General features: G+C 37.3%; 3 protein-coding genes across 5 annotated transcripts in view; all 3 read right to left on the bottom strand.

Annotated features, from left to right (window-relative positions):
- Positions 1-670: 670 nt before the first annotated feature.
- Positions 671-3,921, bottom strand: LOC141785530 (putative protein MSS51 homolog, mitochondrial). Its single transcript, XM_074663883.1, has 6 exons — positions 3,794-3,921; positions 3,214-3,369; positions 3,004-3,128; positions 2,358-2,921; positions 946-1,039; positions 671-869 (listed from the first exon to the last, which is right to left on the bottom strand). The coding sequence occupies exons 1-6, from the start codon at positions 3,871-3,873 to the stop codon at positions 671-673; spliced, it is 1,218 nt and encodes a 405-aa protein (XP_074519984.1). The 5' UTR covers positions 3,874-3,921.
- Positions 3,922-6,309: 2,388 nt separating this feature from the next.
- LOC141785425 (putative protein MSS51 homolog, mitochondrial) lies at positions 6,310-20,763 on the bottom strand. The gene is made up of 7 exons (XM_074663752.1): positions 20,663-20,763; positions 19,118-19,295; positions 17,756-17,905; positions 14,946-15,070; positions 14,283-14,846; positions 7,260-7,353; positions 6,310-6,643 (listed from the first exon to the last, which is right to left on the bottom strand). Exons 2-7 carry the CDS (start codon positions 19,273-19,275, stop codon positions 6,445-6,447), a joined length of 1,290 nt encoding a protein of 429 aa, XP_074519853.1. The 5' UTR covers positions 19,276-19,295; positions 20,663-20,763; the 3' UTR covers positions 6,310-6,444.
- A 2,054-nt stretch (positions 20,764-22,817) lies between these two features.
- The window catches only part of capn15 (calpain 15), a 67,576-nt gene continuing 62,793 nt past the window's right edge, over positions 22,818-27,600 (bottom strand). For all 3 annotated transcript variants that reach the window (XM_074662890.1, XM_074662889.1, XM_074662888.1), the window contains one exon: positions 22,818-27,441. In XM_074662890.1, the coding sequence (XP_074518991.1) occupies positions 27,264-27,441 (178 nt within the window). In that variant the 3' untranslated portion in view covers positions 22,818-27,263. The remainder of the gene's footprint in view (positions 27,442-27,600) is intronic.

Below are 27,600 nucleotides of genomic sequence, written 5' to 3' on the forward strand. Positions count from 1 at the left end.
GAGCTTCGCTGTTTTCTAAACATTGTGCACTCGGGGCTCGTGGCGCCGCTCAGTGACGCTGAAGAGCGGGGCGGTATCAGCGGTGGCTCATTTACATATGAAGGTCACGCCCACTAAATCAGAGCGTTCTGAACAGAGGGGCTATGAGAGCCTGGAAACAATGCTGCTGTGCTTGATTTATTGGCTTTTTGGACCAAAACATGTTACTACCATTTCATGAAGACATCAATGATCCAGATCAAACTGCAGAACAGGAGCAGGATATGGAACCTTTAAAACTGTTTAACTAAATTGCCACCATAAAGCCCCTTCCAATATAGGTCGCCAAAACTAGCAAACTTATCCAATGTGACACAAAAAGACAAATAAAAAAATAGTAGAGCATAAAAATTAACATCTTAGTCACTTTTGGAGTTGCATTAGCAGTGAGCTAGCTTAGCGTCCAGCTAACAGCTCAAACATGGCCACAAACGAGCTGAAAGACAGATGGCTAAACAGACACATAAGCAATATGATGTACGTTTGATGAGTTCAACCACAAAGCATGCTGGGTAACCAGAAAAAATAACTTGAGAAAATAAAAAAAAATCTGCAAGTGTTACTACTGTCCCCGGTCTCCCCTATAAAACAGTACTCATAAAGTCTGTGAGATCCCAGTCTCTCAGTTCCCTCAGGAGTCGTCCGGCTCCTCGAGCTCCACGGTCTCCAGCAGACCCTGAAAGCAGAAGTAGTGGGAGTTGCAGAAGAGAGGAGGCTTGGTGGGACTCTCCACTTCTGGTTTCAGTGAGGCAAAGGGGTTGGCTCCACTTCCCTTCAAGTCCATCTCCAGCTCCAGCAGGATCTGCAGGGAGTACGTCATCTCCGTCTCGCTGTGGAGGACGACGAGACGCGTCAGCACGTCAGCAAGAAAACATAAAACACAAACTCTGACACTTCACTCTTTACCTCACAGCCGTAAACATGGAGGGGATCTCATAGTCCCTGAGCAGCAGAAGAGTTGGGAGCCAACCTTGGTCCAACCCCTGGCTGGCATCAAATCCTTTGCACAGAAAATGCCAAAGAGAGCAGAAAGAGTTCAGCATTAACAGGGGTCTGCAACCTTTACTCTCAGAGGAGCAGTTTAACCTCATTTTACCTGTATTTAAGTCTTTCCAGAGCCACAACCTCTACTTTATCTTATCACAGTAAAAGCAAAAAAAAAAGTGTATAAAGTTTTTTGCATATTTAAAATCTAGTGAATGATTCTATGGATATACATAAGAATATTAGTTTTCTCATTTATAATTCTTAAGGGTTTCTTTTCTTAATAATTTATTTATCTAATTTCATTTTTCACATAATCACTTTTATTTTACTACTTTTATTTTTATTATTTCTTGCTCTACTCTTGTTTTTGTACTCACTATTGTTCCCCTGGGCCCTCTTTTAAATTTTAGATGTATACCAAAAGGATATTTAGCTGAAAGACTAGATTCTAGAGGAACCACTTGACCACATGACAGACTCCTAAAATGACAAAGGAAAAGAAAATGAATAATATTTTTTATTAGGTTTTTTTTTTTAATAAATTATTTATATATTTTTTATTTTTTTATTTTAATTTTTTATTTTTTTTTATCTAATCCATGTTATAACTATTTAAAATGAACAGAGAAAAAAAGGAAAAATTGGGGAAACTGTGAAAAAGATGTATCAATTAAGTGATATAATGATGCAGTGTTTCAATACAAAGAGAATTCCAAAAAAATATTTAAAAAAATTCAATTGAATAATAATTGAAATGAGAAGTTTTTCTAATTAACAAAATTGTACATGTGATGTGTTTTTTTTTCATTTTAATAACATTGCAAAAAATTCTAAAAGTTGCATGGATTTCAAAAATTTTGAAATTTTAAAATTTTGCAAAACACTGCACAAAATTGTGTAAATTTCAAAAATTTGCGGTTAAAAAATGTTAAATTAATTTTTTTTTTTAAATATCAAAAAATTTGGGGATTTCAAAAATTAGCGAAACATTCTATAAATTTTCAAATTTCATAATTTTGGTTAAAAAAAGGTAATGAAAATTAAATTTGATAAGTCTGGAAATTTTTCAATATTTCTTGAAATTTCAAGAAATTTGCAAAAAAAATAAAAACACAAATTTTTAAAAAATTAAAAAAAACAAATAGTAAGAAAATATGCAAAAATTTCCAAACCATTTTGAAATTTAAATAATCGCTTAAACTACAAATAAGCTTTAAATCTGATATATTTTTTTAAGTTAATTTTTTCTTTTTTTTTTTTTTTTGTTATTACTTGAATTTGATAAACCATAACTTTTAACAGATTTCTGACTGAACAGGAAAGTTTCTCACCAGGATTAAATCCAACCACCAGGTCCGGTTTAGCCGCCTCCTCTTTCTCCACCAGCTCCTCCCAGAACTCATGGTACAGACCCTTATAGGCGCTGATGTAGACTCTCTGCCGGGGGCCAAACGCCCTGAGAGGAGGCCTCATGATGGGGCCGCCCACTATCTCCGGACCCACCATGACGATCTCGATGCCCTGATGTCCCGGGAACATTTTGTTCAGCTCGTCGTAGTCTGTGAGTCTGGCTGCCAGCGTCTCGCTCTGACCTGCTCCCACCAGGTGGACGGTGAGCGGTTTGGAGAAAGGGTTTAGGCCGTACATCCTCATCGCCCAAGCGATGGTGAGCGGCCTGGAGAAGAATTCACTGCAGACTCTCCAGAGAGACTGCTTCAGGTCCTCATCGTCCGGCTGAGGTCTGCCGGCGTTGGTCCACAAGTCTTTCATGTTTGCTCCGCTCAGGACGGGGCTGAGGAGAGGGTCGAGATCCCCCTGCATGGAGAGCCAGTCGTCCCAACCTTTGACCTCGGACTGAGGCTTGGACCACTTCTCTGTGGCGAATGGGAGATCTCCTGACAACAAGGAACAGGGAACAGTCCATAAACATCATGAATACATAAAAATCTTTTATTTTTGTCACTTATAGACGTTTACCTTTGTGCAAAAGCCATTCAACGACTCTGTCAATGGCAGCCAGACGCAGCTGTGAGCAGAACTTCTTGTGTTTGGACCAGTCCTCTTTCTGACACTCTTTACAGCAGTAATAAACGTGCAGACATCTGTGCAGAGGAAAGGTGAGATCTGACCCTGTAAAACGACTGATCTGATGATGAAAAACAATCATATCTGTGTTTTTTTTCTCACCTGGCACATCGTTTCAGGCTCTGTGGGTTTGAAAGCTGCTTGGGCCATTTTTGGCAACACGCACAGAACTTGAAGGAATCCTCCATCTTCTCAAACATCTCTTTCTGAGAGCGGAAGGCCAGGGCTTTAGGTTTACCCTGGGTTTCTCCAGCAGCTCTGCAGACACAAAACAACAAAAAGAGAAAAATAACTCCATCAGAGCAAGCTCAGCTACTCCTCAACAAACAGGAACCAGCTGTTCATCTGTGTGAAGGTCTGTTTGTCTATTCTTAGACAGGCCATTTGTCACAGTGTGAGGAGGGGGAGGAGGGGGAAGAGGGGGACAGGAGCAGGATTTAATGAGATAAAATGTAGAAAACTAGTCTGAAGCTCAGTGACAGCCCACACAGAGGAGACCTGGAAACACGCTGCCAGCAGTCGACCGTCTGAAAACGCCACTCAAACATGGAGCTGTCAGTGTGAACGGGCAGCAGGCGCCTCTGGAGTCAGGTTATCTTCAGGTGACAGTTAAGAGCGAGTAAAGAGGAGTTCCTGAAAGTGAAAGTTCAGTCTGATAATAATTTGGCTGAAGGTGTCTTACCTGTCAGTTTCTGTCATTTTTACAGAGTCTCTCTCTCCCGGGTTCGGTGTGTCTGCCTGGCAGCCTGTGCGGTTTGTCATCTGAGCGGCCTCCCATGCCCTGCTGCTGCTACATATAGCACCTGTGCTTTTCCTTCTAGAAAGCTCTGACAACTCCAGACCATTCCTGATCCCAGAGAGGCCACGGGAATGGACGGAGATACAAGAAGTTTACATGACAAAACACCAAAAAACAGTGGATTAACATTATTCAGCTACTTCTTTACTACCACCAGGATTCCCAGTATATGTTCAGCAAAGAAAACAGTTAAATTTGATATGGCTGAAAAATTAAAAATTTAATAATCAACAGTTTACCTGGACCAATAAAAAACTCTGACCCTGATTATTTTTAAACTAATGTTAAACATTCTGGTTGCAACTACCAGTTCCATCCACTAGAGAGCAGTGTCACGCTGTGAAAGGTAATCCAATCCTCAGCCTAGACCTAGGGTCTTCAACCTGCAGCTCTGGAGCCTCATGTGGCTCTTCAACTCTTTGCAGTGGCTCCTTGAAGCTTTAAAAAAAATTATTAAAAAACAGAATTTTTATTTTTCTTGAAAACACATGCTTTAAATTGTCAAAAAACTGCAAACAGCAAAAATAAAAATAAAAAGTTGGGCAATAATATTAATATATTTATAAAATTCTGGTAATATATTTATAAAATTAAGTTCATATATTTATAAAATTCAGGTAATATATTAATGAAGTTCTGGAAATATATTTATAAAATTCAGTTAATATATTTATAAAATCCAGTTAATATATTTATGAAATTCAGGTAATATATTAATGAAGTTCTGGTAATATATTTATAAAATTCAGTTAATATATTTATAAAATCCAGTTAATATATTTATGAAATTCAGGTAATATATTAATAAAATTCAGTTCATATATTTATAAAATTCAGTTCATATATTTATAAAATTCAGTTCATATATTTATAAAATTCAGGTAATATATTAATGAAGTTCTGGAAATATATTTATGAAGTTCTGGTAATATATTTATAAAATTCAGTTAATATATTTATAAAATCCAGTTAATATATTTATGAAATTCAGGTAATATATTAATAAAATTCAGTTCATATATTTATAAAATTCAGTTCATATATTTATAAAATTCAGTTCATATATTTATAAAATTCAGTTAATATATAAATAAAATTCTGTTAATATATTTATAAAATACAGGTTTAAAATAATCACATTTCAAGTCTCTTTCGTTTTTATTTTTATTTTTATTTTTTGATGAATTTATTTATTTATTTAATTATTTTGCAAATCTAAGAGGATTAAGAAAGACTTTGAAAATTTGGAGAAATTAATTAAAATATGATATATTTCTTTTTATATATATTTTATTTATTTTAACCAACCAACTTTTTTTAAAGATACTTTTGCAGTTTTTTTTTTTATTTTAAAATTTTTTAAAACTTTTTTTGCATTTTTTTTTTTTATAAATGTTAATTTTTTTTAATTTAGTAAAACTTTTAAAAAGACACATCATATGTACTATTTCACAAATTGGAAAAACTTATTTTCTAGATTGTAATTATTAAAATAATTTTTTACACTATTTTTAAAGCTTTAGTGTGGAGATTAAGTAAATTTTCTGGCTCTTTTGAAAGTAAACATTGCAGACCCCTGGTCTAGACATAGTTAGAGACATTATTTTTTATTTCTTTTTCCACATTAATCACTTTACTGAAGCTATCGCTGCTAGACTTTTTAGAAAACAGGATTCTCCGCCACATGCTGACTTTTGGCATTTCAACCTTTATTCTTCATAAGCGTTTTTCTTCTTTTCTCATTAAGTAGTGGTTAAAAAACACACTTGCATCAACATAAATGAACTGAAAAAAGTGATTAAACCGTTGTCAATCAAATTTAATGTTCAACAGGAGGTGAGAGTCTTGTAGAAACCTCAATCAGGAAGTGAGGCACACAAGTTTTGTCGGGAGTTTTAACCTCGCTAAAGGACTCTTAGAAATCAGTGTCATGGAATCAAATATCTCAGTGATTTAAGCAAAAAGAAGTGGTTAATAAAACATTCTGGTCTCTTTAATATTAAAGACGGAGAAAATGCGCTGGCTGTGGTCTGTTTTAATTTTAATTCTACTTTTGGTGATTCTAAATTGATCATATGACTGTTTTGGGAGAAACAATAAACAAATCAACAAAAATTCACCTGGAATCCAGTCAAGTTGACATACATTTGATCTCATCATGTATTTAAGAAAAGAAAAAAAATAGCGAGACACTTGTGAACGGTGACAGAACAGATTTTGGTCTCATTACGTATGTACACCCAAGGACCTTTATATCAAAAAACCAGAGCTTTGTTCTGGGCTGCTGCCCTCGGGTGCCATCAGGCTGAATAATGAGACATTTCTCCACGAAGTCTCATCATTTGATAGCTCCAGAAATGAAGGGATGGAGCGTGATGTGCAGTGAAGTCGTGGTTTATATTTGATGATCCAAATTTGAGTGTTAGCTCCATGAGTCAGGTGTTCATCTCTTAAAAAAGAAACAAAAAAAGTCCTGTAAGGGCGTCAGAGGCTCAATGAGGATGTTATTTCCTTCATTTCCAGCACTTGTCTCCTTAAACATCTTGTAAATTCTCCTCTTGAGGCAGCAGTCCCTGGAAGCGGATGTAGTGGGAGCTGCAGTAGACCGGGGTGGTGTTCGGGGAGGACTGGACCTGCTCTGGTTTCTGCGAGGCGAACGGATTGGGCCCGCTGTCCAGGATGTGCATCTCTAACTCCAGCAGGATCTGCAGCGAGCGCTGGAGCTCCATCTCGCTGTTCAGAGACAAAGACAGAGCCACAGAATCTGTTAATCTGGTCTGTAAAGTTTTATTGTCCTCGTCAACTGAGGGGAGATGAAACAAGCGCTCCTAGACTTATTTTTAACATCCACCCACAAGAAAACAGTTTAAAGTTTGCTACATCATCAAGTTACAGCCCACAGGGGGAGTTTGCTGCGAGCGCCTGCAGCAGGAGAAATAATTACGGTCTCCATCTTGGCCTTTGTACAAACAGGAAAGTGATATTTGCCTCCAGAGGGATGGAGTGTGAAGACTGAGAAGTGGTGTGATCTGGGTTTGTGGGCAGCGATAACTGCGCTGAGACGGAGGACGGTGATGAGGAGGTCAGGTCGGTGAGGAGTTGAGAGACCAGGTCTAATTTGATGATGCACAACAGTTATACCACTGAGGGGGCAGAGATTTGATCTGAAGGTTTCAGAGGAGGAGGAGGCATTTCCTTTTTTTAAGGCGCTCTGGATGGCAGATGGCAGAGCTGGGATAATGAGTCCCTCTGGCACAAAGAACTTAAAACATTTAGTGTTTCTCGAAGGGATGTTATTATCTCACTTTTTAATGTATAAGGAGTATATTTCAGATTTACAGTGACTCACTTGTACACGGTGAAGAATGAGGGGATGTCAAAGTCTCTGAGCAGGAGCAGAGTGGGCAGCCAGCCCTCGATTAGCCCCTGGTTAGCATGGAAACCTGGAGAAACACACACAAGCACATGTTATTACAATAAGACATTTTTAAACCACTCTAAAACTCTACTCAACTATTTGTAAAGCACGTTAAAACAACCACAGCTGAAACAAAGTGCTGTACATAAAAGGAGGTGCAGGAATGAATAAGAAAATAAAACACATAAGTCATTAAAACAAAGGTGCAGGTACTGAAACATATGTTACATTGTTCTTAAAATAATTAAAGGTGTGCTAGAATCCTGCTAAACGCTAAAGTTTATACCTACAGGACGCTAATATTAACGCTTTAAGGTAGCCCTGAAGTGCAAATTGCAACAACAGGAAAAAAGAAAAAAAAATGCTCACGTTTTCTCACACATTCTTTTTTTGTTTTAATGTTTTATATCTTGTTTTCACTTTTTTTTTGTTTGCAATTTTCTTTTTTGTGTTTACATTTTTTTGTTTTTATGTTTTTCTTTTCCGTGTGTATTTTCAATTTCATGTTTACATTTTCCTTTTTGAGTTTATGTTTTTTTTGTATTTTCTTTTTTGTGTTTACACTTTTAATTTCTGTGTATTTGCCATCCTCTTTGTGTTATCATTTTTATTTTTTTGTGTTTGAATTTTCTTTTTGTGTTTACTTCTATTTTTACGTTGAAATATTTTGTGTTTATATTTTCATTTTTTTGTTCTTTTTTTTCTTTTTGGTGTTTAAATTTTTGCGTTAACATTTTTTTAAGTGTTTAAATTTTCTTTTTTGTGTTGTGTTTATGTTTTTCTTTTCCATGTGCATTTTCAATTTCATGTTTATGTTTTCCTTTTTGTGTTTATGTTTTTTTTTGTATTTTCTTTTTTGTGTTTACACTTTTAATTTTTGTGTATTTGCTATCCTCTTTGTGTTATCATTTTAATTTTTTGTGTTTTAATTTTCTTTTTGTGTTTAATTTTATTTTTGCGTTGAAATATTTTGTGTTTATATTTTATTTTTTTTGTTTTATTTTTCTCCTTTTTGGTGTTTAAATTTTTGCGTTAACATTTTTTTAGTGTATAGATTTTCTTTTTTGTGTTGTGTTTATGTTTTTCTTTTCCATGCAAATTTTAGTTCATGTTTACATTTTCCTTTTTTTGTTTGTTTTTTATTTGTATCTTTAATTTTGTGTTTGTTTTATTTTTTTGTGTGTTTCTGTTTTCTCTTTCTTGCTTACATTTTGCCTTTTGTTTTTACGCTTTCTTTTTTGTTTGTATTTTTTTTGTCTTTATGTTTTCTCTCTCTCTCTCTCTCTCTTTCTCTCTCTCTTGTTCTCTTTATTGTCTTTATGTTGTTTTTCCCCCATTTTATTTTATTTTATCTTATTTTATTTTTGTTCATAATTTTCACTTCAGGGCCACCGTAGTGTTCACAGACACATACTAACTTTACCAGGCCATCAAAGTAAACAATATTTTAGCTGCTCAATTTTGTACTTTTACTAAGTTTCTTTTCTTCTTTTTTTAGATATGTCATCATTCTGATCCACAAAACTCAAACAGTTACAGAAGTTTTATGCCAATTATTAATGATATTACCAAATGCCTCAGTAGAACTAAAATGTATTAAATCATGAACATTAGACATACCTAGTGTCATTACTACACTCATTTCTGTTTACTTCCCTCAGTACGACTGTTTTCTGTGAGTGACAGAAGAAAAAGTCGAGTCTTCCTCCTCGGTGACAGGAGGATGGAGCAGATTACTCATGATGAGTCTGCTCTCTCTTTCTCTTTCCTGTCATCTTGACACTAAACAAAGACATCAGTCAAAATGACAAAGTGAATCAAGCCACTGAAGCAACAAAAATCACTGAAAACATGATCTGAACAACAAACGCTTGATGAAATCAAACTCGCAGCTTCAGACATTCGCAGCAGTAGTTGGAGTGAGTCGGTGCTGGGTTGCTCTGTAATCCTGCAGCATATTAACTGACAGATGTCACTTTGCCCCTGACTTTCGTTTATGTCTGTATTTTTTTTTTCTGAGCAACATGACCTTCATCCACATGACTGAGGTTCAAGCCACCATAGCAACAAATGCTACAAATCCGTCCAGCTTAAGTGTCCTCGGGCGACTCAACAGAAGGAGAGCAGCACACGGAGCACTGCCCAATGCCTCACAGCACCAAGCCCCCACAGAAATCAGCGTTATCAGAGATTAAATGCATATGTGCATGTGTGAAGTTATGCATGTGTGACATATGATACAGGAAGTGTGTAAGTTCAGCTGCTCTGGGTATGTGTGAGTGTGGATGGGTACAGGTTGATTTTAGCACCCAGGCAGAGGACTGTAAGGACCAGTACCAGCCCAGATGGCATCATGTTATCCAGCGCCTGCTACATCACTCTCCTGCTGCAGAAAGGAGGAATTTCATCTGAATAATGTATGCTGCGATACCAGCATCCCTGAGGTTACACTTCTCATCATGATAAAACATTTAGCAGCATTTGGGTGAAGTAGACCTTCAGGAGAGAAGGTGACAAAGACACATCGGGGCCCCGCTCATAATGGCTGCAAACACCGCCTGGCTCCGCTGCAGATTTGGGGCCATATGGTGGATAAAGATGCTGTTAATGGTGATGGAGTGTCTTTGCTTCCTGGTGTGACGAAATATTATGTGAAATTAAAGCCACAAGTGGCAATAAGCGGGCCCTCACCCATCGTGCACCCATCGGGGCATGTCAAGGAAACACCTGCCACAGCGAAAAGCCATAGAGGAAGATAAGCTGCAGTCCAGAGGTCTGCTACTTCAAGACCGAAAAGTGAACAAATTTCTATTCATTGTTAAAGTCTAATGAAAAATTATCTAAACCAAAAAGTTTTTTTTTTAAATTGATTAATTGATTTATTAATTTATTTATTTATGCAATTCTTTATGTGATGTGATAGTTTATTTCTTTGAAAACAATTGAAAATTAAAACTTTGCAAAAAATTGAGATTTTAGAAATATATATATTTTTTTTAAATAAAAAAAATCCCCAAATTTGAAGCAATAATAATAATAATAATAAATATAATAATAATAATAATAATAATAATAATAATAATAATAATAATAATAATAATAATAATAATAATAATAATATAAAATATAGTAATAATAATAAAATATAATAATAATAATAATAATAATAATAATAATGATAAATAAATAAAATAATAATAACAATTATAAAAATAATAATAAAAAACGATAGTAATGAATGATATGAGATTTAAAATTAATTTAAAAACGAAATAAGAATTTGAAAAAAATGAAAAAATATATCAAAAAAATTTAGTAAAAAATCATAAAATTGTCAAAAAATTTGCAAAAATTTTAAAATAATTTAAATCATATAAATTTTCAAACATTTTAAATTTTTTAAAGGAATTCCTGAATTGGATACGACACATCTATAATGTTGCTTTACTCATCATTTTTGTTGTTTGCTAATGTCTTGCCACACATCAGACATGTATATTAAGCCAGCACATTGTCAGTTAAATGAATCCATCCACACAGAATTAAAATCTGTATTTTCTTCCAGATTAGTCTTTTTGTAGATGTAGTTATCTTCCCAGGGCTGTAAAACTTGAGGTTAGTCACAGGTGCATGTTGATGTTGTAGGAGGTGAAGTAGAGTGGTGGCTTTAGTGGTTTACAGTTTTTGTTACACTCCCTCTAAAACTTAGAAAAGTGTTTGACTTTAAAGCATCATTTGAGCTCCCTACCCCGTGTTTGACTTAAGAGGAAAACAGCCGCCGTGTGATGCGGTAAATGTCTGCTTTCATTGCTCTCCATCAGCCCTCCCCTGTCGTTCTTTCCCCCCTGTGACTTTCATACACCTTCCTTTTATTATTCCTTTCGTCATGCTTCCTGCTCCCCAATCACTTAAACAGTGCCATAATGCAGTCCTCTGCCAGCTTTGCAGCATGAAACGCAGCCAGGCACTCAGGCAGTTTACTCTCAGGATGACTGATTCCCGTATATTTAGCTCCGATGGAGCCTGCAGTGATAACTGAGCTGCTGGTTGTTGGTGAGGAGAGGGCTGGGGGCTTTGCTGCTGCTTTGCAGGTCAAAGGGTCAAAGAACTGATTCAGTGTGAGGGCTTAGGAAGGTGTAAGGTTGGGGTGAGGTTTAATGAGGTGGTTGTTAGTGAGAGTGGACATGAAAAAAGACAGATGTCAACATGTTGTTTGTCATGTCTCAGAGGAGGAACCCCTGTATTTCACTGGAGCCACTTTCAGAGAGCTCACCGACGAGTCCAGAAACCAGAGGCCAAACTCTCTCCCCCCGCCGCCCCCATTAATCACCCAAACCCCCAATAAAAGTCCAGCACTAATGAACAGACCAGATCTCAGAACTCTGCGTCTCCAACCTGCTGCATTCTCTCAAAGAGCCAATCGACCAACGAGCCACGGCTTCTCCAAGACAGCTGACCACTTAGGCTGAGCAGTTTCTATTTTTAGTCGCAGGAACCGCTCTGGTCTTTACCGGTGGCTCCAAAAAGTTTCTGTGGAGGTCGAGGAAAGTTGTTTGCTTCTATTTTGTTTTTTAGATTTGTGAACATTTTAGTCACTTTTTGAGCTGTTCTGACCCTCAGATAGTTTTTCTACAAGTTATTTTAAGTCATAAGTAGACACACTTTCTGTAAATATACAGCCACGGACCATCCTTGATTTCTTCAGTTTCTTCTTTATTTTAACGTCTGGTTCAACCCAAGGTACATTTTTTGGAAGGTTAACTTTAAGGGCTGATACCTCGCCATTTTCCATGGTTTTGTCTTGTTGGAAAAGTCCAGTCATTTGAGTCAGGAAAGAGTTTTCCAGCTGATGGAAGAAGTCTGTTTTCAAGAGTAGCCCTGAACGAGACCTGGTTCATTCACCTGGTCCCACCCAGACTGAAACAGCTCAAGATCATCACATCATAACTATACAAAACAATCTATGGACAGATAACAGCATTTTAATTGTTTTGTTAATCATATCAAAGCAGAATCATTATTCTTGATTTCTTATCTTACACCAAAAGTTATATCATTGACTAAAAATAAATCTGGATTTTTATTTTTACAGCTGATGAAAACAAAACTTCTGTATAATCCACGTATGGTTAAAAAAGGGTAATTAATGTTTAACATGGGCTTTAATGAATTTGTAGAAGTAAACACCAATCCTACAATTAGAAGTCACAAGATTTACCGTTGTATCTTTCTCATCACTTCACCTCTATCTCATGGACCGTATAACGTTAGTGTTGTTGTATTGTAGTTGTAATGCCGACTCATTCCACTAGATGTAGGTAATTTACCGAAATCTGTCACCTGCATTGACAGGATGCCAGGTAGACTGGTCCGTTATATGCTGAGAAATTTTCCTGGATCAGTAGGACATCCGGGGATTTTTGGCACACTGCAGGTTTTGCAGGTTTTGCAGGTTTTGCAATTTTTCGTGTACTGGCGACTACAGACTGAATTTCGGCCAAAATAGTAGGAATTGCTAGTATAGTAGGTGGTTTGAAAAACAGCCAAAGTCTGGTTTTTCAGCTCCTCCAGGCCTCCTCCTAAGCAGGAAGTTGGCTGGAGTGGACATCAACTCTAAACTGAATCCAACCCAACCATGAACAGTCCAATCCTTGTGATTCCTATCAAAGAGTAACCGGGTCTTCCTCTGCCTCTCGCTACCCTGTGTGACTTCAGACCAGCTTCAAGAAGTCGGTTTCTAACCATCCTTACTGAACAAGTGACATTTCTGGACATTTCTAAGGTCCCTGGAGGTCTGACGATGATTTTGACACAGGAACGGATGAGTGCACGGTCATTTCGTGGGGTAGAAAGACATTTCCAAGACGTTTCCTGCCTAGACCAACTAGCAGTTTGCTGGTACCAGTTGGGCTTGCTTTTTCTTGGTGTGATGAAAGTCTGTCTTGGAGATTTTTTGGCTTCCTGTCTCTCACTCATGCCAATTTCCAGCAGTGCCAAGATGGCTGCCTTTGTGGCTTCACATATTTCTGTTTTATTTCATATTTCTATGAAAGAAAATTGAAAATTAAAAATTTGCAAAAATTTGAGATTTTAGAAATATATATATAAAGTTTTTAAATTAAAAAATTCCCCTTAATTAAAAATAAAGAAATAAAGAAATAAATAATAATAACAATGAAAATACACTTTATTTGTAAAACACTTCATATTCAAATTATCTCAAAGCAGAGTGCTACAAAAATTGAAAAAAAAAATGTTGGAGATTTAAGAAATATATTTATTTTTTTAAATAAAAAAAATCCCCAAATTTGAAGCAATAATAATAATAATAATAATAATAATAATAATAATAATAATAATAAAATATAATAATAATAATAATAATAATAATAATAATAATAATAATAATAATAATAAAATATAATAATAATAATAATAATATAATGATAATGATAATGATAATAATAATAAATAAATAAAATAATAATTATTATTATAAAAATAATAATAAAAAATGATAGTAATGAATGATATGAGATTTAAAATTAATTTAAAAACGAAATAAGAATTTGAAAAAATTGAAAAAATATTTCAAAAAAATTTAGTAAAAAATCACAAAATTTGCAAAAAATTTGCAAAAATTTTAAAATAATTTTAATAGTATAAATTTTCAAACAATTTAAATTTTTTAAAGGAATTCCTGAATTGGATACGAAACATCTATAATGTTGCTTTACTCATCATTTTCGTTGTTTGCTAATGTCTTGCCACACATCAGACATGTATATTAAGCCAGCACGTTGTCAGTTAAATGAATCCATACACACAGAATTAAAATCTGTATTTTCTTCCAGATTAGTCTTTTTGTAGATGTAGTTATCTTCCTGTTTTAGGCATTATGTGTTGCTATGTGCAATAAACAGCAAAGACTGGTGTAAAACCGTGAACACTTACCAGGATGAAACCCTATCACCAGATCTGGTTTGGCTGCTTCCCCCTTCTCCAAGACGTCCTCCCAGAATTGATGGTACAGGCCCTTGTAGGTGCTGATGTAGACCCTCTGCCTCGGACCAAACGCCGTGAGCGAAGGCCTTGTGATGGGACCGTCCACCACCTCTGGTCCCACCATGACGATCTCGATACCCTCGTGTCCAGGGAACATTTTGTTCAGTTCATCGTAGTCTGTGAGTCTGGCTCCCATGGTCTCGTTGTGGGAAGCCCCTGCGATGTGGATCGTGAGGGGTTTGGCGTACGGGTTGAGGCTGAATTGTTGCACAGCCATCCCGACTGTGAGGACGCGGGAGAGGAACTCGCTCTGAATCCGCCACAGAGACTCTTTGAGGTCCGAATCGTCCGGTCGGGGTCTGCAGATGTTCTTCCAAAGCGTCGCCATGTTGGTGCCGGACAGGATGGTGTCCAGGCGAGGCGAAAGGTCCCCCTGCATGGGAAGCCAGTCGTCCCAGTTCCTGACCTGGGAAGTGGACTTGGACCACTTCTCGGTGGGGAATGGGAGGTCTCCTGTGGAGTTTTGAGGATTGATTCATGATTCCTAACTGTTAACTTGCATGTTAACCAGTTTCAGAGACAGTTTCACAAACGTTTTCATTCATTCCTCACCAGTGAAGAGCAGCCACTCCAACAGTCGATCGATGGCCACCAGGCGTAGCAGCTTACAGACCTTTTTGTGCTGAGGCCAGTCCTTTTTCTGGCAGTCCTTGGTGCAGTAGTAAACATTCAAGCATCTGTGAGAGGAGGGAGGCAACACTGGATGTTAAAACAGAAGGGAGCAGGAAGTTGTAAACTTTCCACTTCATACTCTTACGCCTGAAAAAGTCTCAAGTTTCAACCATTCACTCACTCACCTCAGGTCCAGTGTGAAACCATCAATCAGGAGAAATTCAAATGTAAGCATCATTTTAAAAAGTATTTATAGATCCTGGTGTTCGTTTCAGACCAGCTTTCATCACTCACTCAGAAACAGCTCAGGAGAAATCATTAACTGTGCATTAAGATAGCATCTTTATTTTTAGTCCATTCAGTCGCATGTCTGATGGGACATTAATGTCATGTGACATTTGAGATGAACCAGCTCTTTACATGTATCCCCGACATGAGATCTCCTGACCCAGGATGGATTCTGTCCTGTTTTGGACGACAGCTGGCGACAAACTGGAGTTTACGAGCATTTATCCAGCTTCAGCGCTGACAAACTGGGAAGCCGTTTACGTGTTGGATTAACCACATGGTGCCGTGGGAGACTATCCCTGAGTGGGAGCATTTATCAGCAAACAGGATCCGTCAGAGCTCACTTTAGACGTTTAAATCCTCCTGAAGGAAGACGCTCCCACTCCATCATCGTGACCCCCCACAGAGAGAAAACAACTGTCCTCCACTTCAGCACAGATGGCTTTAAAAGCAGGAGAACAATCTGCCGAGTCAGCACGAGGGTAAAAACGGGGATGGAAGTCATGACACAACACTGTTGTGGTCATTCTCAGATGTCCAAGTTCACCAGGGTTTTACTCGTCAGCAGTTCTGTTCTGAGTCTGGAGAAGGAACGGCAGCTGGGAATTTTCAGGGAATCTGCATCTAAGATCCTGTGTGTGTGTGTGTGTGTGTGTGTGTGTGTGTGTGTGTGTGTGTGTGTGTGAGTGTGTGTGTGTGTGTGTGTGTGTGTGTGTGTGTGTGTGTGTGTGTGTGTGTGTGTGTGTGTGTGTGTGTGTGTGTGTGTGTGTGTGTGCGTGGGTGTGACAGTGTGTGACTCAGAGAAAGTAAAAGGAAAGTCAAAGGTCCACCGATCATTCAGGACAACACAGGCTGTTTCTACTACAAGTATCATTTTATTTTATTATTTAATTTTATCATTATTATAATTATTATTATGTTAATTAATTTCATTGAATCTATTAATTTATTGACTTATTTGACTAATTAATTAAATAGTTAATTTACTAAAATTGTCTTTTCAGGCATTTATATATATAAATATATATATATATATATATATATATATATATATATATATATATATATATATATATATATATATATATATATATATATATATATATATATATATATATGTATATATGTGTGTGTGTGTATGTGTGTATTTATAAATATATATATTCATATGAATATATACATTTTTTCCCTTATATATAACATAAACATTTTTACATATTATATAAAAACAAATATATACATCTTGTACATTCCTCTCTCTCTCTCTATTTCTCTCTCTCTCTCTTTATATATATATACTTATATATATATATACTTATATATATATATATATATATATATATATATATATATATATATATATATATATATATATATATACATATATATATATATATATATATATATATATATATATATATATATATATATATATATATATATATATATATATATATACATATATATATATATATATATATATATATATATATATATATATATATATATATATATATATATATATATATATATACATATATATGTACACACACACATTTTTTCCTTATATAAAACCATATCAATTTTTACATATTATATATTAACAATATATACATCTTGTACATTCTTGTTTATCTCTCTCTTTCTCTCTCTCTGTATATAAATATATATATATATATATATATATATATATATATATATATATATATATATATACATACATACATACATTTTTTCCTTATACAAAACAATCTAAATTTTTACATTTTGCATATAAACAATTTATACATCTTCTAATTCTTGCGTGTATTTATGTATGGCTAATATTGCTCATAGTTAATATTGTTTATTGTACTGATGTCAGAGATGGTCTTTGGTCATGTGATGCTCTGTTATTTAGAATGTTATAATAAGATTGCTGTTTTGTCTTAAGCGAAAACATGTCTTTATGCTGATATGTCATACATGTTTACTTAATGAATAATTGGATGTTTGTATTGTAAACCTGCAACACTCTGAAAACAGAAAGAAGTAAAACTCAGCCTGTTTGTTCACACTCTGGTATAAAGCTCTGTTTTGTTGACGGTAATAATCTGTATTAATCCACTCAGGATAAGCTGCAGAGTCGCCATGAGATGAATCATGGTCAGGGCACTCTGCTATATTTGCCACTGGCTAAAGTCCACCTCAGCAGAGCTGTCCTCACCTTGGACGCCCAGAATCTGCCACCACCAACTGGTAACGCTTTCTTCATGACAGCTACTGGGCAACAGTGACAAAGCAGCATCCGCACCAGGCGATAATAGAGCTAACCAGAGAGGGGGTGTAGGTTTCAGAGGCCTGAATATTCTGATTGATGTTAATCTGAGTTAATACAGGAATACAGTCAATCATTCAGCATTGAGTGTCGACCCAGCTCATTGGCTGTTCCTGCATACATCAGTTTGAGGACTAGGACTCACTTCGCACAGCGCTTCAGTGTCTGTCCCTCGGTGAGATGCTCGGGAAGTTTGTTGCAGCTGGTGCAGAACATGAAAGTCTCCTCCATCTTCTGGAACAGCTCCTTGTAGTTTTGGAACTTGATTCCTTTGGTTTGTCCCTCCAGAGCAGCCCTGTTTGGATCAGACACTTTATTTGACCAAGCTCAACACACTCAAGATAACACTGCAAAACACAGAAATCTTATCAAGTGTTTTTGTCTTATTTTCAGTAGAAATGTCTTTTTAGACTTAATATGAGCCACATTCACCTGACCACTACAGAAAAATGTCTTATTTCAAGTTATTTAAAGACATAAATGAAGCCTGAATTGCTTGTAACAAGTTGAAAAATAGGGCAGCTGTGTAGATGTTTGTATACATGTTTGATATGCAGCAAGACATTAGCAAACAGCAAAAATGAATGATTTGAGCAATATCATCGACCTTCAAATAAAAGTTTAAATCTTTGCAAATTTTTGAAATTTCAATATTTTGGAAATTTTTGTAAATTTTTGAAATTTATTTTTTTTCCTCAGATTTTTTTGCAAATTAATGAAATTTATATTTTTAGAATATGCCAAGTTTTGAAATTTATATTTTTTTTTTTACGATTTAAAGACCATTTCAAAATAAAAATATATATATTTTTAATGCTTTGAAAATAAAAGAAAATTAAAGACTTGCAAATTTTGGAAATTTAATTTCTTTTTTTTCTTTTTACTTTTTTTTTTTTTTTTTGAAACTACAAATGTTTTTCTTCTTTTGCAAATTTGAAATTATTTTAACTGGGGTTTTTGCAAATTCAGTTTTTTTATTTATTTTAATCTGCAACTTTTTTAAGTTCAAAAATTTGTTGCATTTAATATTTGCAAATTGTTTAAAATTTCTATTTTTTGAAATTTTTTTGAAATTCTATTTTTTTTATTTCTGAAATTTTATTTCCTTTTTAATTTCTTTTTTTTTTTGCTATTTCAAAACTTTTGCACATTTTTGACCTTACAGATATATTTTAAAATTTAAGAACTGTTTTAAATGCTTTGAAATAAAAAATAATAATAATTAGCTATTTTTTTGTTTTTGGAAAACAAAAAAATCATTTTTTTTCTTCTTTTTTTTTTTTGCAAAATTTCAAATCTTTGGAATATGTTTGAAAAATTATTAAAGAATAAAAACTAAGACATCTCATGTACAATTTCATCAGTCCAAAAAAAACTTCTCATTTTAACAATTATTTACTGGATTTGTGTTATGTATGTAATTTTATACACCTAATGGTCTTCATTCTGAAGATTAAGTTGATTTTGTGGCTCCTGAATGACTTTAATGGCGTTGGGAAGTTATTACCTGTATTCTCCATAATCCTTCATTTTGAGCTTGTCCAGAATCACCTTGGACAGCCCGGGAACGTTTGAGTCCAGAGAATGAAACGCTGACAGGTCAGAGAAGACGCTGTCCGTCCCTGGAGAGTACGACTGTGGGAGCGCAGGGATCTGTGATGTCATGTTGTGGCTTTAACTTCCCCCTGATGGAAACATGAATCAGTAAACAAACAGTTAATGTTAGAGTCTTTGAAGAAGGAATATCAAAACCACTGACAGATGGAAAACAGACGCTCCGGGCAGGTCAGAGCTGACCAATGAGAAGAAGCTGGGCTTGGAAGCGTGGTGGAAGGACACACGGTCCTAAGCCTCTCTGAACAATGTGGACTATGCACCCCGAGGACCCAGAAAAGCCCGGCTGCTCTGACACAACGAAGATTTAAGCTGCTATGAGAAGACTCCACACCGGGTCTGAAATGCAACCCTTGATAATGCATCACGGCTGCCAGGAGCTACAAAAGCTATTTCTGAACCAATGATAACACCGTGAAGGTACACACACACACACACACACACACACACACGCTCAAAAGGAAACTTCTGTGCATTTTCAATCTGACTGTTTCAGGGATGAGACGGCAGAGATAAAATAACAGAGTCTCTCCTGTCTCATTGTGTGTTATCTCAAACATGGGGTTTAACCAACCACACACACACAAAAACACACACACACACACCTAAATCTCAGAAAAGCTCTAAGAGTTGCATCATCGTTCATCTGCTCCCAGAAAAAAAAGCCCCTCCCACCTGGCGTGACCCCTCGTCTGTGACACCTGCACGTCGTGTGATTTATTTACAGGAGGAAAAATAAGAAGGCAGGGAAATTTGATCATCACACACACACACACACACACACACACACACACATGCACACACGTCTCTAGAAGTCACATGATTCCTTGAGTCTTTCTTTAGATTTTACAAGACCACACTGCAAAAAACTAAGATCTTATCAAGTATTTTTGTCTTATTTTCAGTAAAAAATGTTTTATTTCAAGTTATTTCTTAACAACTCAGGCCTCATTTTTGTCTTTGAATAACTTGAAACAAGACATTTTTCTTGACTAGCCAGGTAAATGTGGCTCATATCAAGTATAATAAGACATTTTTTTACTTAAAATAAGAAAAACACTTGATAAGATCTCAGTTTTTTGCAGTGTTTACTGTGATTTCGATGAGTTTATCCTTTTTTGCAGCTTATTCCAGCAACCTCCTCTCCACGTTCAGTAACCTTGTATCTTTTCAATTTCATCCCAAGTGTTGCTGGGAAATGCTTCAGCCTTATCATGTCTGCAGACTAAAATTGAAAGGACGATATCTAATTAGTTCCCCGGTATCTGCAGAGGAGCAGGGGAGCTACGGGGGCTGGGAAGGAACAGATTTCCCAGGAGAGGGCAGGTTTTTGACTCTGTGAAGTTTCTAGCATGCTCACTCTCTCTTCCAGCACTATCACATGCATTAAGAAGACTCCCCGCTCCGAGGCACCGAGGGGGTCTTTCAGCAGCCGTACCTTTGCTTCCAGATGAGTAGAGGAGTGCTTTCTAGAAGATTCTGGAGGTTTCTTGCTTCTCAGGGCAGGATAAGGAGTGATCGACGGCTCCTGATGGAGGGAGTCCTCTGCTGTGTGTCTGCTGGGGTCAGAGTGGGGAGGAGAGCGGCCTGAGGCGAAGGGAGGGGAGGGGGGAGATAGGAAGAGGTACAATTTTAGAAAAGGGAGAAAGGGGAGGAGAGGTGGAGGAACAGGAGGGAGGAGGATGAGGACATGAACGATACGATGAGAGAGGAGTATATTCAGCTGGATCTGGAGATGGTGGAAAAAAAAGATAAACATTTCAGGTTGTTTTTCTTCATTTTATACTTGTTTGCAAAGTATTTACCTGGATTGAACTCAATTTAATGAATTCTTGAATATGTAAGAAATAAATTTAGTGATGCTAACACAGTCAACATTGTTATTTCTGCTCCTTTTCTTCACAGTTTGTTCTTTTTAACGTCTATAGATGAAGACCAATAGCTCCTGTCCCTGGCCACTTCCACCAGCCCCTCTTGGGAGATACCAAGGTGTTACCAGGCCAGTCGAGAGATATCATCTCTGGCCATAGGTGAGGGTTGGAACGTAGATTGACTGGTAAATTGAGAGCCTTGCCTTCTGGCTCAACAGACCGGTATAGCTTCCACACCACTGCCGACGCCGTCTCAAACCGTCTGTCGAACTCTCGCTCCTTTTTCCCCTCACTAGTGAACAAGACCTCGAGATACTTTGACTTTCCCACTTGGAGCAAAGACTCTCTCCAGACCTGGAGCAGGCAGTCCACCTTTTATCGACTGAGGAATTTGGCCTCAAACTTAGAGGTCCTGATCTTCATCCCGGCTGCTTCATGCTCAGCTGGAAACCACCCAAGTGCGAGCTGGAGGTCAGTGTTCGATGAGGCCAACAGGACCACATCATCCGCAGGGATGGGATCCTGAGACCCCCTGAATCCTGTCCATAAAAGTAATGAACAGAATCGTTGACAAAGGGCAGCCCTGGCGGAGTCCAACCCTGACTGGGAACAAGTTTGACTTACTGTTGGCAGTTATTTTCTCTAAGTTAATTATTCGAATAGTTTTTGAACAATGATTATTTTGAAGAAATAATGCTGAAAATAAACACAAACATGTATTCTGGTGTTAATTTTGAAGAGCAAACATAACATTTGAGAAATCAATCAGCACAAAAACTGTTATGAAATGATGGATCCTGTTAACTGTCTCTATTAAATGAAAGTGAAACTTAAGCGAATTGACTAGGGATGGGTACCTTTCATATTTGAAACGATACAGTACGTGGTAAAAAAAAAATCAATTTGTTTAATAATGAAGTAGATTTTTTTAAATTTAACAAATGTATTCTGTAATTTATAACCTTCCGATGTTGTGGTCATGTCTAGCATGGAAAATCGCCTACTCTTCCACTTCCTTGCAGTCACAGTGATGCATTCAGGTACCTAAACATGGTACCTTTTGATTTTCTGTAAATTGGTACCAGGTACTTTTGACAGAATTTGATCGGTACCTATAAAAGTACCCATCCTTACAAATGACCCACTGTGAAATTGATCATTGGTCGAAATTAATATTTAGTGGAATTGATAAGTTTACCCCTGGGACATTTTTAATAAAACTTTTTTCTTAATAATTAACATGTCTTTGCACAGGAAACACATGTAAAAGTACGAAGGCGTATTACAGCCACTAAAGTAATTACGACTTTGGAAACTCAAAAATTTCATAAAGTTCATGAAGTGAAAAATATATGACTTCATAAACTAGTAAATTTTATGAGTTAATGAAGTCACAAATTTAAGACCTTGAAAAGTCTTAAATTTACTGGTTTATGAAGTCACAAGTCCCGTCACGTTCAAAGCCACGTATATATCTTTAAGAAATCTGAATTTACTGGTCTATAAAGTCGTAAAATTGCAACTTTATATACTAGTAAATTTTTGAGTTCAATAACACAAAAATTTCTTGTTTAATTTTTCGTAAAATTTAATTTTTTGAATTTCATTAAGTGGCCCCAATACGCCGTCCTATAAAAGCCTTTTTTGGTTTGAGAAAAAAAACTACAACAAATAAAAACAACAGATGTTTTGGTTTAATTTAAAAAAATTTATTTGGTCCATTGGAACCTGAGATTGAAAATTAAACATACATATTTTTGTACACATATACTCATATTCCCCCCAAGAAAAGATCAATAAAATATATATCACATTCATCAGAGTTCCATTTTTCAGCATTAAGTTTCTTTTTTTCTGCTATCATACTTTATTTTTACATTTTTTTAAAAGGGTCAGTGATTTTTTTTCTTTTTAAGTCTTTTGTGGCTTAATTTTGCCATCTGTACAATTTACAAGGAAGAAAGGAGCCAGAGGAAGGAGGAAAGGAGAGAGGAAAGGCGGTGTGTGTGTGTGTGTGTGTGTGTGAGTGTGTGACTGGTCAGTTCATGACCAGCTCTTTAGCATCAGGCTGCAGCTTCTTCAAACAGCAGGGGGCGCCCAAGACGCACAGTAGAGTCACCACTACAGCTTCACAGAAGAGGGTTTGGAGCCAGGACGACAGAAAACAAAGGATTAAAAAAAGAAGAAAAATCTCATGAACATGTAAAGTGATCCAGCAACGACGGCTGCTGACGAGGCGCCGCGTCATCGCAGGTGTTTCAGTGCAGGTTTCGCTTCACGTCAGGCAAATGGTCACCTTCCACTTCCTGTCAGTTCATTATTCAACAATAATCCTCTGATAAAATCATCCTGCGATCACTTAGACAAATAAATTAGACGAGTTATCACACACACGCTCATGCAGGACATCTGTAAGTGGTCGTGACACGTTTGTGATTCTTTGGAAAATGTATTTACAGTTTTTTTTTTTTTTATTCAGCGACGTGTTTCACCCCAGAAACATCCACCTGCTGTAGTGGTTTCAACGAGTAAGACCGCACACTCAGGGACGCAGTGCTGCTGTTTGACAGAGAGGACGACTGACTGTGTGAAAAGATGGATGACGTCACGGCTCCAAAAGTGAAGCCAAAACACTTAAAGCTCCCCATGCCAAAATCAAAATGTCAAAATTTAGAGGTGCAGATGAAATTTCTTTTCCCAAACACGACACCTGTCTTTGCTAGGTAACACACTGAAACAAAAATCACTACCCTGCTTTAAAGTGGCTCGATAAACCACATTTATCCGTAAATTAAAGCTCCTGCCTGAAGTTTTTTAAGAAATAAAAGAACTTAAACCTAATCTTTTATATCTTTCGATAAGATTTTAAAGCTAAAAGAGGAAGATTGAGTAAGTTTCCGATGCTTGTTACCCCTCTTTAAAGGGTAGGTGTCACAAACTTCATAAGTAGCTTTAACTGAAATTTTCTAAATAAAACCCCAAAACACTGAAAATGAATTTAAAGACCAAAAGATAAAGTTTTATGAGACATTTTTGCTAAAATTAGAAAAAGGAAAATATAACTATATGAAAAGTTGCCAACAGGAGCTTTAAAATGTGTTTTTGTACGAGGAAGGGGTGGGGCTTAAATGTTGCAGCTCTATCAGCTGATTTCTGCAGCATTAATCCTTGCTTTAACGTCACCATTAGCACAGTACGTCAACACCAATTGCAACACTGAAACAAAAATCACTACCCTGCTTTAAAGTGGCTCGATACACCACATTTATCTGAAAATTAAAGCTCCTGCCTGAAGTTTTTGGATAAAAATGAAACAATTGAAATTGAATATTATACATCTTTTGATGAGATTTTCAAGCTTAAAGAGGAAGATTAACATGTCTCCAATGCTTGATACCCCTCTTTAAAGGGTAGGTGTCACAAACTTCATAAGTAGCTTTAAGTGAAGTTTTCTAAAAAATAACATTTTCACTGAACAATGAATTTAGCGACCAAAAGATAACGTTTCATGAGATATTTTTCCTTAAATAAGAAAAAAGAAAATATAACTATATGAAAAGTTGCCAACAGGAGCTTTAAATATGTGTTTTTGTACGAGGAAGTAGCTTTAACTAAAATTTTCTTTAAAAAAAAAACCCAAAAAAACAATGAACGATGAATTTAGCAACCAAAAGATAAAGATTTATGACATATTTTTGGCTAAAATGAGAAAAAAAAAACATGAAAAGTTACCAACAGGAGCTTTAACTTTGTGTTTTAGTAACCAGAAGGGGCGGGGCTTAAATGTTGTGGCTCTACCAGCTGATTTCTGCAGCATTACTCCCTGCTTTGACGTCATTAAAAACACAGTATATAAGCACCCATTGCAACGAGTATTTTGGCTTCACTTTTGTACAGCAGGGGGCGTTGGAGTCACGCCATCCAGCTTTACACACAGGTCGCTGAACTCTGGATGATCCTGACATTAAAAATGAACATTTACTCTAACCTCAGAGCGATTCTCGTGAACGCTTGCTGTAGAGACTTTGTTAGCGTCCCAGTTTGTACCACACGAAAGCGAGACATCAACGTTTCCTGACAGGCTCTCACTGGATCCTGTTTCCACAGTACCAAACGACTTTTCCCTTCTCTTTGATCGAACATGGATGTGTGGACTGATAAAAAGAAGTGGTTTCGGATTAATGGCTTTCTTACACTGGAGAGTTAGAAAAAGGAAGCAGAGGGGAGCTTGGTAACACAGCTGTAGGCGAACCATCCTTTGAAACAAAAAGATGCTCTGCTTCCAAACTAAACTCCACTCAGTGTCACAACACGTCTCAGGGGTCCCTTCTTTCTCCTGTTATGTCTGCACTCAGTCTGACAAAACACTCATTTGTCATTACACATGGATAGCGCCGCTGCTGCCAACATGGCGTCAGCGTATTCTTGAGGGAGGGCGGCCCAGATACTCGCGCTGCACCCGAACAAACAAAAACACAGTCCCTGACCTCCTGAGGTAAACTCTGCAGCGAAGAAGCTGTTTTAACAGCTTCCCTTAGAGACGCCCGAGCGTAAACTGACCACTAACCAAAACGTGACGCACACACACTCTCTGACCTTCAAGTACCAAAACAAGAGTGTAAGACGCAGCGTTAACTCACTCTTTATTCCATCCAGAAGCGGGAAGTTGCTCCCCAAGTGAGGATTTATGAGTAAAGATATAAAGCGAAGTGTGAGAGTAAAGCCAGCGTGCCGCGCCTGAGGGGAGGAACCACAAACCTGGTCGAGTAATGACTCGCCTCCAGCGTTTGGACCCCAAACTGAGGCTGAGTGAAAATGAATTAAAGTGAAAAGGAGACAAGGGGGAAATTATTATAGTGGTTGTTTCTCTGAAGGGAAAATAAAGCAACGAGTGAATTTTAGAGAAGTGAAGTGAAGCGTGCAGGAGGGATTTCCACTACGATGTGCCGCGGTTTGATCACAGACGCGCTGCAGGATGCAGAAATGCTGCTGCAGCTGTTTGAGATCAGACAAACTCAAGTTAACGTTGCAAAATCAGGGCCCAGACGTGCAAAAGTTTCAATCTGGATGAAGATAATTTAACAGATTTTCAGGAATTATCAGCTTTGTCCACAGGGGGCGCCAAAGTCCTCACATCTGTTTCACTCATGTTTTTATCTTATTGGTTATTTTTTTATGACTCATTTTCTACTTTTATTTCTACGCCTGTTTGATCATGCACCTATCATCTTGGTCATGTGCAAATATTCACTGTTTTGTTTGACAAGTCTTGAATGTTTTAAACATTATTTGTGTTTTAGCTTCTGTACAACTCCCGTTGTGATCTGGATAATCCTGATCTTTCGGATCAAAGCTAACCTAATCCTGGGATGAGCTAATCTAGGCCTGGATTTAAGATCTGGGTTTTCCGTGCAGCTTTAATCTGATCAGATTACTTCTGAAGATCTGGGCCCGGGGGCTTGGTCCTGAGGTAAACGGGGGCTGGAGATGTGGAGACACAGTACGACGTGAATAATGGCTTTTTCCACAACTTTGAAAACACAAATATGGACAAAGTGGACACAAGGCGTGCGTATCAAACACGTAAGACCGACGTGTGTATCGTTGGATTAAAAAAACATGTAGGACTTTAAGAGGTTGGCTCATTTGAAGTACCGTACAGCGAGATAAACTCCCCCTGAAGACGCCTACTATCAGCTGTTTCTGTGACATTATAGGGTTAAAGTCTGATCCTCGCAGGTGATTGGCTCATAGGCTGTGGGCCGGGGAATGGCTCAGTAGTTACGGCACTCCACCCTGTTCCTCTGAAAGCAGGGGATGACATCTGTCCCACGTACAGCGCTCGTACCAAAACTTTGAAGTAGTCTGAACTGGATCCGGGCTGAGAAACGTCCCGCCTGCTTCCAGCCCGCTTCCCTTATTTCATCCCGACATGGCACATCCGCTTGGCGAGGGAGAGATCCTGCAAGGTCGGATGAGACTTTAGCATTTATGGAGCGTCGCAGCTCAGAAATCCTGCCCCATAATGCTTTACATTCAGGTGTGTATCATCCATCTCTCCACGTCTCAGGGCTGCACACACCGCCGCCCCCCCTCGCCTCGTTTTCCAGTGGTCTGACACTTTATTGGACTACAGTCTGTGTGTGTGTGCGAGTGTGTGGGCGGTGGTCATAGCGGCCTCGGCCGGTGCAGGCCGTCGATGTCTGGGGTGAGCTGGGGGCTGTGCGTGGCCTTGGTGGGGGTCCAGTCTCCCAGCGAGGCCTGGGCTGCTTTGCGGTGAGCCAGTCGGTGTGTGATGGAGAAGCCGGCGTTCCCTTCCAGCTGGGAGAGCACCACCAGCACCTGCCTGCAGGGGGAGACAGAGAGCATTGGAGTCATCACTGCAGCAGCTGTCACCAGGTCTAAGCCTCTCTGGGTTCAGATAAGGTGGATCAACATGCTCACAGCACAAAATGTTGGTGTTTTTGGTGCAGTGTGGACAAAACAAGCATCTGTAGTCCAGGCT

Source organism: Halichoeres trimaculatus, unplaced genomic scaffold (assembly GCF_033239565.1).
Source record: "Halichoeres trimaculatus isolate MK-OKI-2021-1 unplaced genomic scaffold, fHalTri1.1 fHalTri1_scaffold_23, whole genome shotgun sequence".
In the NCBI taxonomy this organism is placed as follows: domain Eukaryota; kingdom Metazoa; phylum Chordata; class Actinopteri; order Labriformes; family Labridae; genus Halichoeres; species Halichoeres trimaculatus.